The sequence below is a fragment of the Saccopteryx bilineata genome, chromosome 3 (genome assembly GCF_036850765.1).
Source record: "Saccopteryx bilineata isolate mSacBil1 chromosome 3, mSacBil1_pri_phased_curated, whole genome shotgun sequence".
Taxonomy (NCBI): Eukaryota; Metazoa; Chordata; class Mammalia; order Chiroptera; family Emballonuridae; genus Saccopteryx; species Saccopteryx bilineata.
In genome coordinates this window covers 47,833,831-47,847,142 of record NC_089492.1, presented here as the reverse complement: position 1 = coordinate 47,847,142, position 13,312 = coordinate 47,833,831, and the positions used below count along the sequence as shown (strand labels likewise).

General features: G+C 41.0%; 1 protein-coding gene and 1 non-coding gene across 3 annotated transcripts in view; one reads left to right on the top strand and one right to left on the bottom strand.

Annotated features, from left to right (window-relative positions):
- PRKDC (protein kinase, DNA-activated, catalytic subunit) overlaps positions 1 to 13,312 on the top strand; it is a 269,534-nt gene that overhangs the window by 129,782 nt on the left and 126,440 nt on the right. For both annotated transcript variants that reach the window (XM_066266092.1, XM_066266091.1), the window contains exons 41-42: positions 1,642 to 1,849; positions 10,743 to 10,921. In XM_066266092.1, coding sequence (XP_066122189.1) covers positions 1,642 to 1,849; positions 10,743 to 10,921 — 387 coding nt within the window. The remainder of the gene's footprint in view (positions 1 to 1,641; positions 1,850 to 10,742; positions 10,922 to 13,312) is intronic.
- On the bottom strand, positions 12,558 to 12,633 carry TRNAC-GCA (transfer RNA cysteine (anticodon GCA)). Its single transcript has one exon. It is a non-coding gene; the product is annotated as a tRNA-Cys (tRNA).

The following is a 13,312-nucleotide window of genomic DNA, read 5'->3' as shown; positions in this document are numbered from 1 at the left end:
CAATGTTGATTTAATTTGTATTTTGTTTTGAGTGAAATAGTGCATATATCCATTTATTTAATGTTCATTTGCATTTATGTTTTAGTAAGTCATCTATTGGCCCATTTTTTAAATGAGATTTTTTACATAGATGATTTATATGTTTTAGGGCTGTGCATCTCTACTGTGCTAAATATAGGAAGCCCCCCAAAAGAATTTAAATCTAATACGGTGAACAAATGAATATTAAAAAAATTTACCTTACATCGAGTAGTGTCTGGCAACCTTAAAATTTTATAACTGAATTGCCTTTTCAGTAATATTTTTACCCTGATTCATATCTAACTTCTGAGCATTGGGGTTTTAGAAATAGAAAGGATTTTAATGTTTCCTTAGTCTTAACCTCTTTAGTTTTATAGATGATGTAACTAACTCTGAAGTCTTAATTTTATAGATTTATAGATAAAGTCTTGTAGGTGATCATTCAAATATTGTATTTCCAGCCTTACCAAATAAAGGGCCAGCTGAATATATCTCTGATTAAAAAATAAGAATGGTACTTCATTACTAGGAAGAGATTAAAATTCTTAAATTATATATAATTCATGGGATTTAGATTCTGTAAATGTGATCATTTTTAGGCCTTAGATTCTTGTAGATGTTCTCTAAGGTTCAGATTTGAGAGTTAATGAAAGAATATTCTTCCTAATAACTAAATTTTTTTTTTTGTATTTTTCTGAAGCTGGAAACGGGGAGAGACAGTCAGACTCCCGCATGCGCTCGACCGGGATCCACCCGGCACGCCCACCAGGGGCGACGCTCTGCCCACCAGGGGGCGATGCTCTGCCCCTCCGGGGCATCGCTCTGCCTCAACCAGAGCCACTCTAGCGCCTGGGGCAGAGGCCAAGGAGCCATCCCCAGCGCCCGGGCCATCTTTGCTCCAATGGAGCCTTGGCTGCGGGAGGGGAAGAGAGAGACAGATAGGAAGGGGGGGGGTGGAGAAGCAAATGGGCGCTTCTCCTATGTGCCCTGGCCGAGAATCGAACCCAGGTCCTCCGCACGCCAGGCCGACACTCTACCGCTGAGCCAACTGGCCAGGGCCCCTAATAACTAAATTTGTCATGAAGATTTCTAGGCATGAGTAAAATAATATGGTTTATGTACAAATGCTTTTTTATTTCATGGTTTGTATATATATAGATATATGCATATATAATTTTTTTTTTTTTTACAGAGACAGAGAGATAGTCAGAGAGAGGGATAGACTAGACAGACAGGAACAGAGAGATGAGAAGCATCAACCATAGTTTTTCATTGTGCTTTGCGACACCTTAGTTGTTCATTGATTGCTTTCTCATCTGTGCCTTGACTGCGGGTCTTCAGCAGACCAAGTAACCCCTTGCTCGAGCCAGCAACCTTGGGTCCAAGCTGTTGAGCTTTTGCTTAAACCAGATAAGCCCGCACTCAAGCTGGCAACCTCGTGGTCTCAAACCTGGGTCCACGGCATCCTAGTCCGACGCTCTATCCACTGCACCACCGCCTGATCAGGCCATATATAAAATCTTTAAAGTTATTTTTCTAATTGATAATCATTGGCGTTTGCTTTGCTTATATAGTAGGCAAGCATAAATGTTTATATAATTTTCTTCTTTTTTATTTTAGGAGTTCATGTGCCACACAATTCAGCCTTCTGGAGAGTGTATACAAAATGTTCAGGAGGGAAGACCTACCTTCAGGCATCATTCGCCAAGCGTTTGTAGACCGTTCTCTCCTCACTCTACTGTGGCACTGTAGCCAGGATGCTTTGAGAGAATTTTTTAGCAAAGTTGTTGTGGATGCCATTGATACGTTAAAGTCCAGATTTATAAAGGTATCACACTTATTATTAATTATATGTTAATAAGAATCTACGGATCTCCTTGATCATTGTCATTAGGAACTGCCATGTGGTGGCTTCTGGTCAAGATGTTGGCATAGTTAAATGCAGTCTTCACATCTTACCACAACCTCATCAAAATTTCAACTAACCTATAAAACAACCACATTGAGAACTGCCTAAAATCTAGCTGAACGATGGCCCTGGCCGGTTGGCTCGGTGGTAGAGCGTCTGCCTGGCGTGCAGAAGTCCCAGGTTCAATTCCCGGCCAGGGCACACAGAGAAGCGCCCATTTGCTTCTCCAGCCCTCCCCCTCTCCTTCCTCTCTGTCTCTCTCTTCCCCTCCCACAGCGAGGCTCCAATGGAGCAAAGATGGCCCGGGCGCTGGGGATGGCTCCTTGGCCTCTGCCCCAGGCACTAGAGTGGCTCTGGTCGCAAAAGAGCGACGCCCCAGAGGGGCAGAGCATCGCCCCCTGGTGGGTGTGCTGGATGGATCCCGGTCGGGCGCATTCGGGAGTCTGTCTGTCTCTCCCCGTTTCCAGCTTCAGAAAAATCCAAAAAAAAAAAAAAAAATCTAGCTGAACGGCAGTACTATAAGGATATATACAATGTCTCCCTCCTTGAGGCTTATAGGAAGGACAGAGACATGAAACTGGTAGGTCCCATAACCACATGTGCTGGTTAAGTATCAGAGAGGATATCTCAGCTCTGGAGGTCACCCCTGAGGAGCGATGGGTCCCAGCCTCACACCAGGCTCCCCAGCCCAAGGTTCCAGTGCCAGAAAAAGATGTCCCATAATTTCTGGCTGAGAAAACCAGCAGAAATTGTAGCAGAGTGAGACAGAGGGCTGCTCTAGTCCCAGGCATTCCTCCTAAAGGGCCTGCACCTGGACTGACTCAGCTCTGAGCTCCAGCATAGGGTCAGCAACTCAAAAGGATCCTGGAACATAAGGGGAGGAACTGAATTGTCTGGCATCAGAACAAAGAGTTGCTTTGTGGGCAACTTTCTCCTAGACATAAGTGTTGTTCCCTTGCTCAGCCCTCCTTCCACAGAGCTTCAGGCAAGTGCCATATATGAGTTTCCGTCAACCTGGCTAACAGTGTTTGCCCAGCCCTGCTGCTTTCCTGAGACCCTTGCCCTACCAAACTTGTGCACCCTGCCAAGCTATATTCAGCTGCTTTTCTGTACAAACGGCCTGTCTTGGTCCGTGCATTGAACTTTCCTAAAATCTCTCAAGCAACATCTGTCCTTGGCATGCCTTGCACCTCAGGCTAAGTGGCCCTAGGCCCAGCTCTAGTGGCAGCCAGACTTGATTTGCAGTTTGGCCTCTCTATGGTAACTTTTTTTTTTTTTTTCCGAAGCTGGAAACGGGGAGAGACAGTCAGACAGACTCCCGCATGTGCCCGACCGGGATCCTCCCAGCTCATCCACCAGGGGCAACGCTCTGCCCACCAGGGGGCAATGCTCTGCCCCTCCGGGGCGTCGCTCTGCCACGACCAGAGCCACTCTAGCGCCTGGGGCAGAGGCCAAGGAGCCATCCCCAGCGCCCGGGCCATCTTTGCTCCAATGGAGCCTTCGCTGCGGGAGGGGAAGAGAGAGACAGAGAGGAAGGGGGGGGTGTGGAGAAGCAAATGGGCGCTTCTCCTGTGTGCCCTGGCCGGGAATCAAACCCGGGTCCCCTGCACGCTAGGCCAACGCTCTACCGCTGAGCCAACCGGCCAGGGCCTCTTTATGGTAACTCTTAAAGCCCAGCACAACTTGCTGCCATCTGCAGAACACTCTGTAGCTCATGTTGGCTGACCCAGGGCAGGGCACAGATGATAGCTGACCTTGTCCTGCACCTCCCAGGCAGACCCAGAACCAGCACACTCACACCGAATGGGCAGCTTCAGATCATGCTGAAGCACATTCAAGGGCAAACTCAGTGAGCACCAGAACTCCACTGAAGCGAGTACTGCTTTGTGAGGTCAACCCTGGCACAGCAGATCCTCCAAGGTAGTCGCAGCCAGTCCTAGCAGCCAGTAAGTCTGGGGGTAAATCCCTCCCATTGATTGCCAACAGCAATCAAGGCTCAGCTACAACAGAAGGGAACACAGCTTGGATGACTGGGGAGGCTGTGCCAGTTGGCCCTACAAAACCTTATGTAGAGGTCACTCTAGGAAGCATGGGAGGTAGCAGATCTACCTGATACATAGAAACAAACACAGGGAGGCAACCAAAATGAGGACACAAAGAAACATACCCTAAATGAAAGGCCAGAATGCCACAGAAAAAGAACTAAACAAAAAAAAATTTAGTTTTCTTTGTTGTTGTTGTTTTTTAGGAAGAGATTTTTATTTGGAATGAAAATATAGAGCCCATCCCTCCTCCTCTGAGATGGGTGCAGGGGACGGGGAGGGGGTAGGGAGATCATCCCTCAGAATATAAGATTGTTTTTGATACAAAAGTCTTCCACAGTAGCAATGACAAAAACCAGGCAGTGGCTCCAGCCTGGGTCCACAGATGCACAGTTCAAAACACTGGTTGCCTGACCTGTGATGGCACAGTGGATAAAGTGTCGATCTGAAATGCTGAGGTCGCCTGTTTGAAATTCTGGGCTTGCCTAATTAAACACATAAGAGAAGCAACTACTACGAGTTGATGCTTCCTGCTCCTCCCCCTTCTCTTTCTCTCTCTCTCTTTTTCCCTCTCTCTCTTTCCCTCTCTCTCTTTCCCTCTCTCTTTGCTTCTGTCTTCTTTAAAATCAATAAATAAAATCTTTTTTTTAAAAACGCTGGTTGGCCTGACCTGTGATGGCACAGTGGATAAAATGTCGACCTGGAATGCTGAGGTTGCTGGTTCGAAACCCTGGGCTTGCCTGGTCAAGGCACATATGGGAGTTGATGCTTCCTGCTCCTCCCCCCCCCCTTTTCTCTCTCACTACTCTCTAAAAAAATGGATAAATAAAATTTAAAAAACAACAACAAAAAAACCCCACTGGTTATAAGGATGCTCAGTGAACTTAGCTGATGAAGAGATGTATCTAGAAAGAACTTTAACAAAGAAATAGGAAACATAAAAATGTAGATAGGAAGCATAAAAGAGAACCAGGCAGAAATAAAGAATATACTAGTTGAAATGAAGAATGCATTATAGGGAATCAACAGGAGAGTAGATGAAGCAGAGAATCAAATTAGCAATTTGGAAGATAAGAAAACAGAAAATACCCAATCAGAACAGCAGAAAGAAAAAAAGAATTAAAAAAAAATGAAGATATTTTAAGTACCCTCTGTAGCAACCAGAAGTGTACCAAAATTTGCAGCAAAGGGATGCCAGAAGGAAAAGAGAACAAGTAATTGAAAACCTATTTTAAAAATAATAATGGAAATGTTACCTAACCTGGTGAAGAAAATAGACAGACATACAAGTCCAGGAAACACTTAGAGTTCCAAATAAGATGAACCCAAAGAGGCCTACCTCAAGACACATCATAATTAACTCTTTGAGAAGTGAGTTTTTTTCATGCTTGCTGACTCCCAGGAGTGAGTATTTTTTCAAAAAATGAAATTAGCCTGACCTGTGGTGGCGCAGTGGATAAAGCATCGACCTGGAAATGCTGAGGTCGCCGGTTCGAAACCCTGGGCTTGCCTGGTCAGGGCACATATGGGAGTTGATGCTTCCAGCTCCTCCCCCCTGTCTCTCTCTCCTCTCTCTCTAAAATGAATAAAAAAAAAAAAAAAATGAAATTAGTTCTATTTACAGTTTTATTAACTTAAAATCATGTTTGATTGATAACCAATTTATGGAAACAAGAAGAACACACATTTGCCTTTTTTTAATGTTGCCTTACACATTTTTTAAATAAATCAGTCGTACTCTGGATGGTCAGGAGGCATGAGGATGTACGTGAATGTTGGTACTACTCAAAGGGTTAAAATGCCAAGGGTTAAAGACAAAGAATCTTAAAAGCAGCGGGAGAAAAGTTAATTAACTACAAAGAAACTCTCATAAGACTGTCAGCTATTTTCTCAACAGAAACTGTGCAGACCAGAGGAGATTGGCACAAAATCTTCAAAGTGATGAAAAGCAGGACCTACAACCAAGACAGCTGTACCCAGCAATACCTATCATGTAGAATCAAAGGGCAGAGTAAATAAAAGCTTCTCAGACAATGAAAAGCTAGAATTTATACAACCAAACCAGTATACCAGAAATATTATAGGGTCCTGAAAGAGAAAGAGAAGCAGAATATGAATAATAAAATAGCAATAAATACACATCTGTCAACAATTACTTTAAATGCAAATGAACTAAATGCTTCAATCAGTGATCTACAGAGGCTGAGTGGATAACAAATCAGACCTTTACGTATGCTGTCTACAAGAGACATCAGATTGCAAAACACACACAGACCAAAAGTAATGGGATGGAAAAGAAATATTACATAAAAATGGAAATGAACATAAAACTGGATTAACAATACCAAACAAAATAGACTTTAAAACAAATGCTATAATGAGACCAAAAAAAAAAAAAAAAGGATGGAGCAGCTCTACTTCTGGGTTTTTATCCGAAGAAACTCAGAACACTGAATTGAAAAGACCAGTAATGCATCTCTATGTTCCTTGAAGCATTATTTACAATAGCCAAGATATGGAAGTAACCTAAGAGTCCATAGATAAGTGAATGGATTAAAAAATGAAAGTGGTGCGTATATACAATGGAATTTGAGCCATAAAAAAGAAAGAAATCTTGCCATTTTCAACAATAAGGATAGACTTAGAGAGTATGTTGAGTGAAGTAAGTCAACAGGGAAAAAATAATACCATACAATTTCACTTTTGTGTGGAATCTAAAAAAATTAATAGAATAAGCAGACCAGAAACAGACTCATAATACAGAGTTAAGGGATGGGTATAAAAAGTGACGGAATTAAGAAGTACAAATTGGTCATTACAGAATAATCACAGGGATGTAAAGGATAGGAAAGGGAATATAGTCAATAATATTGTAATAAGTATGTATGTTGTTAGATAGGAACTACATTTACTTGGATGGTCATTTCATAAGTTAAATAAATATCTAATCACTAGATTGTACACCTAGAATTAAAATATTTTATGTCAACTCTAATTTAAAAATAACTTTTTTTTATGCCCTGGCTGGTTGGGTCAGTGGTAGAGAGTTGGCCTGGCGTGCAGGAGTCCCGGGTACGATTCCCGGCCAGGGCACACAGGAGAAGCGCCCATCTGCTTCTCCAACCCTCCCCCTCTCCTTCTTCTCAGTCTCTCTCTTCCCCTCCCACAGCCAAGGCTCCATTGGAGCAAAGTTGTCCCGGGTGCTGAGGATGGCTCTGTGGCCTCTGCCTCAGGCGCTAGAATGGCTCTGGTTGCAACAGAGTGACAGTCCAGATGGGCAGAGCATCGCCCACTGGTGGGCATGCAGGGTGGATCCCGGTCGGGTGCATGCGGGAGTCTGTCTGACTGCCTCCCCGTTTCCAACTTCAGAAAAATACCAAAAAAAAAAAAAAATATATATATATATGAATAAATAAAATCTAATATATATATAAATGAATAAATAAAATCTAAAAAAATTTAAAAAAATAAAAATAACTTTTTTTTAAAAATAGAAAAAGAACTGCTATGTGTTTTGTCAAGGGGTTCTATTTCTCACGGAGCATTACCTCCACATTTAGATAACAGTCTGTGGTTACATGGAATCTGTATTAGTCTCTGAATCTACTATAACAAATTACCACAAACATGGTTTAGAATAAACAATTTATTTTCATAGTTTTGGAGGTCATAAGTCAAAAATCAGTTTCATTGGGCTGAAATCAAAGTGTGGTCAGGGCTGTGCTTTTTTTAGAAAATGTATCCCTTGCTTCTTCCAGCTTCTGGAGGCTTTCAGCAATATTTGGCTTGTGGCTGTATCACTCCTATCTCTGCTTGTGTGATCACATCACCTCCTCTTCTCTTGTCTAATATCTGCCACTTGGATAATAGCTTTATCTCAGGGTCCTTTACTTAATTTTATCTGTATTACCCTTTTTTGTCATATAAAGTATTCACAGGCTCTAGGGATTAGAAAATGTATATCTTTTAGGGGCTATTACTGAGCCTAACACTATTTACCTGCTTAAATATTTCCATTTGCAAACTAGGTTTATTCCATTCCAACACTCCCCGCCCCCCAAAGTCTAAACTTATTACAGCATCAACTTTTAAGTGCAAAAATCTCACTTAAATATTATCACCTCAAAGTAAAAAATACCATGTAAATCAGGTATGGGTGAGATTCTCGATATGATCACTCTTGGGTCAAAATTCTATTTGTGAACCTGTGAAACTACATACAAAACAATTTGCTTCCATAATACGATTTTGGGACCAGCATAGGATGATGACAGTTATAAACATTCGTATTCCCAAAACAGAAAATGGAAGTAAGAAAGGAGTTAGTATTCCAGGGAATCTCAGAATTCAGCCAGGCAAATTATATTAGGTTTCAAGACCAGAAATAATGATCTGTGGCCTGATGCTCTGCCCTGCAGATTAAAGGCTCCACCCTTAGAGTCACTCTTCTTTCTTGAAGGGTAGCATATGTTTGTTCACAGCTGAGTAGTTTTATCAATGTGTTTCTTGCCTGTAAAATTTTGAGAGTACAGTAGCCTTTTTTCATTTCATCTGGTGGTGTTTCCTCTGGTATAACATTCTCAAAAACCTTTCAGTTCTCTTACATATGTCTGGAGATTTATTCTATTAGATAAGAGTCACCACAGATCTTTGCAAGATAATTGTATTTCTGTTCCTGGTCCATGAGTCACGTGCTTAATTTTTTCAGCACTAGTCAAAGATTGTCCATAGTCTTCTCACCAGAGCACTTTCCTCACAGTGCATCATCTAATGTTAGCATCTTTTACCACCTGGTTAGGCAGATAATTTCCCAAAGTATAAAGTTCTGGTTCTTTTTTTGCTTAACAGTTCTTTCCTCATTATGTCTCTTGTACCTCACTTTTTTTTTGAAAGCATTAAAGAAGGAACCAGATAGCACCTTCAACAAATTTTTAATCCTCTCAGCTAAATAATCAATTTTATAGTTTATAAATTCTACTTTCTACACAACTATAGACTAGTATTCAACTAAGTTTTCTGCCACTATATAACAAGGATCTCTTTTCTTTCACTTTGCAAAAATAGGTTTCTAATTTTCCTTTTGAGACCTTACTAGCAGCAAATAAATTTTGTATTTCTGTCAACAATATGCTTATCATGATTGAGATATTCTCTAAGACAAAATTGGCTTTCTCTCCCATTCTCTTCACTTCTTTTTGAGCCCTTACCATCAATACCTTTAATTTTGATATTTCTACCAGTAATCTCTATGAGACAGTCTAGGCCTTTTCTGTCATACATAGCCAAATTCGGGTTTTTTTAAAAATTTTTTAAACTGATTTTAGAGAGAGTGGAGAGAGTAAAAGACGGAGCAGTGGGAGGCATCAGCTCGTAGTTGCTTCCCACATGTGCCTTGAACAGGCAAGCCCAGGGCTTCAAACCAATGACCTCAGCATTCCAGGTCAATGCCCTATCCACTGCATCACCACAGGTCAGGCAGTAAAATTCTTTTTTTTTTTTTTGTATTTTTCTGAAGTTGGAAACGGGGAGGCAGTCAGACTCCCACATGCACCCGACTGGGATCCACCCCGCATGCCCACCAGGGGGCGATGCTCTGCCCATCTGGGGCGTTGCTCTGTTGTGACCAGAGCCATTCTAGCGCCTGAGGCAGAGGCCATAGAGCCATCCTCAGCGCCCGGGCCAACTTTGCTCCAATAGAGCCTCGGCTGCAGGAGGGGGAGAGACAGAGGGGAAGGAGAAGGGGAGGGGTGGAGAAGCAAATGGACGCTTCTCTTGTGTGCCCTGGCCGGGAATCGAACCCGGGACTCCTGCACACCAGGCCGATGCTCTACCACTGAGCCAACCAGCCAGGGCCTAAAATTCTTTAATCCTATATATATCACCCCATTCCAAAGCCTTTTTCATATTTTGGGTATTTGTTACAGTAACCACCCCAAATCTTGGTATAAAAATGTGTTTCGGTTTCGTGAATCTTCTGTAACAAATTGCCATAAACTTTGTGGCTTAGAACAATAGAAATTTATTCTCTCACAGTTTTGGAAGCCAGAGGTCCAAACTCAGTTTCACTGAGCTGAAATCAAGGTGTTGCAAGGGCCTACACTTGCCAGAGCAGCTCTGAGTAGTCATTCCTTGCCTCTCCCAGCTTCTGATGACTGACTGATTTCTTGCCTTGTGACTGCATCACTTCAGTCTCTGCCTCTGTTGTCCCGTCTCTGTTCCTATCTGATCTCCCTCTATAACTCTTTTTTACATGTGATTTTATTTAGGGTCTACATGCACAATCCAGAATTCTCTCCCCATCTTAAGATCCTTACCTTAATCACATTTGCAAATTCGTTTTCTGTCTTATGAAGTTATATTCACAAATTCTAAGGATTGTGATGTGGATAACTTTTGGGCTTTGGGGAATCGTTTAGCATCTGTAGAATACTGCTGGGAATATTGTAAACACTCAAATGGCAAATTGTTAATGTAGACTTCAATGTATATAGTTGAAATATTTTAAGAATTGAATTTTCATCTGTTATTATTATACCTTCAGTAAGAGTTTATGCAATTGTGTGTACCTATACCCTAAGTTCTCTATTTGGACATTGTGCATTATTTTCTGCTACATGAATATAACATATCAATAGTTATATACATGTTTTAGACCCTGAGCTGTGTCTTATTGGAGTAGTTTAATATCTTTTCTGAAATTAAATTTGATTTAGTTTATAAAATATTTTTCATGTTTGAATCAAAGATAATCTTTTGTTACCTTTTCTTAGCTAAACGAATCTACTTTTGATAATCAAATCACCAAGAAGATGGGCTACTATAAAATGCTAGAGGTGATGTATTCTCGACTTCCGAAAGATGATGTTCACTCTAAGGAATCCAAAATTAATCAAATCCTCCATGGCTCGTGTACTACAGAAGGAAGTGAACTTACAAAGACACTTATTAAGTAAGATTTTAGTTAATTTTATGTTGTATTTGATATAATATTTTTCATACATGTACATAATGTTAACAAATGTTTGTTTAAATTCTTTATAGTTTTTTTGCTTTTTTATGATTTTAATTTGTGTTTACATAGATTCAAGTGTCCCACCAAATATATATCCCCCCACCCTCTTATTCCCCTCAGCCCCCCCATACTTTCTTTCCCCAATGCCTTCCACACTTTCCTCCAGGATTTGCTGTCCTGTTCTCTATAATGCTGTATTATGTATATATAATTTCATTAATTCCTTTCCCTCCTCTGATCCCATTTTCTCTTCTACTTTCCCTCTGTCCACTTTCCCACTGGTCCCTTTAATCCCGCCTCTGCCTCTGTTCCATTGCTCATTTGACATTGTTCATCGGATTCCTCAAATGAGTGAGGCCATATGATAGTTTTCTTTCTCTGCCTGGTTTATTTCACTTAGCATGATAGTTTCCATGTCCATCCATGTTGTCGTGAAAGGTAAGATTTCATTCTTCCTCACAGCTGCGTAGTATTCCATTGTGTATATGTACCAAAGCTTTTTAATCCACTCGTCCATTGACGGACTCTTGGGCTGTTTCCAGATCTTGGCTATTGTGAACAATGCTGCAATAAACATGGGGCTGCAGTTCTTCTTTTGTTTTCAGTGATTTTGTATTCATAGGGTATATTCCTAAAAGTGGGATGGCTGGGTCAAAGAATAGTTACATTATTAATTTTTTGAGGACTCTCAATTCTGTTTTCCACAGTGGCTACACCAGTCTGCATTCCCACCAGCAGTGCAGGAGGGTTCCCTTTTCTCCATACCCTGTCCACCACTTATTCTGTGTTGTTTTGTTGATGAGCGCCATTCTGACAGGTGTGAGGTATCTCACTGTGGTTTTAATTTGCATTTCTCTAATGATTAGTGATGTTAAACATTTTTTCATCTCTTATTGGCATTTGCATGTCCTCTATGGAGAACTGTCTATTCATTTCTTTTGCCCATTTTTTGATTGGATTGTTTACCTTCTTGTTGTTGAGTTTTACAAGTTCTTTATAAATTTTGGTTATTAACCCTTATCAGATATATTGGTGAATATATTCTCCTATTTTATGGGCTGTTTTTTTATTTTGTTAATGGTATCTTTTGTTGTGCAAAAGCTTTTTAGTTTGATATAGTCCCATTTGTTCATCCTGTCCTTTATTTCACTTGCCCGTGGAGATAAATCAGCAAAAATATTGCTACGAGAGATACTGAAGAGCTTACTGCCTATGTTTTCTTCCCAGATGTTTATGGTTTTACAACTTACATTTAAGTCTTTTATCCATTTTGAGTTTATTTATTTATTTTCTGCACCCTTCTGAAGCTGGAAACGGGGAGGCAGTCAGACTCCCGCATGCGCCCGACCGGGATCCACCCAGCATGCCCACCAGGGGGCGATGCTCTGCCCATCTGGGGCATTGCTCTGTCGCAACCAGAGCCGTTCTAGCGCCTGAGGCAGAGGCCATGGAGCCATCCCCAGCACCCAGGCCAACTTTGTTCCAATGATGCCTCGGCTATGGGAGGGGAAGAGAGAGACAGAGAGGAAGGAGAGGGGAAGGGGAGGAGAAGCAGATGGGCGCTTCTCCTGTGTACCCTGGCCGGGAATCGAACCTGGGACCTCCGCAATGCAGGCCGATGCTCTACCACTGAGCCAACCAGCCAGGGCCCATTTTAAGTTTATTTTTGTGAATGGTGTAAGTTTGTGATCCAGTTTCTTTTTTTTTGCAAGTACCTGTCCAATTTTTCCAACACCATTTGTTAAAGAGACTGTCTTTACTCCATTGTATGCTCTTACTTCCTTTGTCAATATCAATTGTCCATATAGGTTTGGGTTGATTTCTGGGTTCTCTGTTCTATTCCATTGATTTGTATGCCTGTTCCTATGCCAGTACCAAGCTGTTTTGAGTACAATGGCCTTTTAGTATAACTTGATATCAGGAAGTGTGATACCCCCCAATTTATTCTTCTTTTTCAGGATTGCTGAGGCAATTCGTGTTCTTTTTTGGTTCCATATAAATTTTTGGAATATTTCTTCTGTATCTTTGGAGTATGTCATCGGTATTTTAATAGGAACTGCATTGAATTTATAGATTGCTTTGGGAAATATAGACATTTTAATGATGTTTATTATTCCTATCCATGAATAATACTTCCATTTGTTTTTATCTTTCTTGATTTCCATTATCAATGTTTCATAATTTTCTGAGTATATATCTTTAACCTCTTTTGTTAAATTTACTCCTAGGTACTTTTTTTTTTTTTTATGCAATAGTGAAGGGGATTGTTTTCTTAATTTCTCTTTCAGACAGTTCATTGTTGGTTTATAAAAATGCCACTAATTTCTC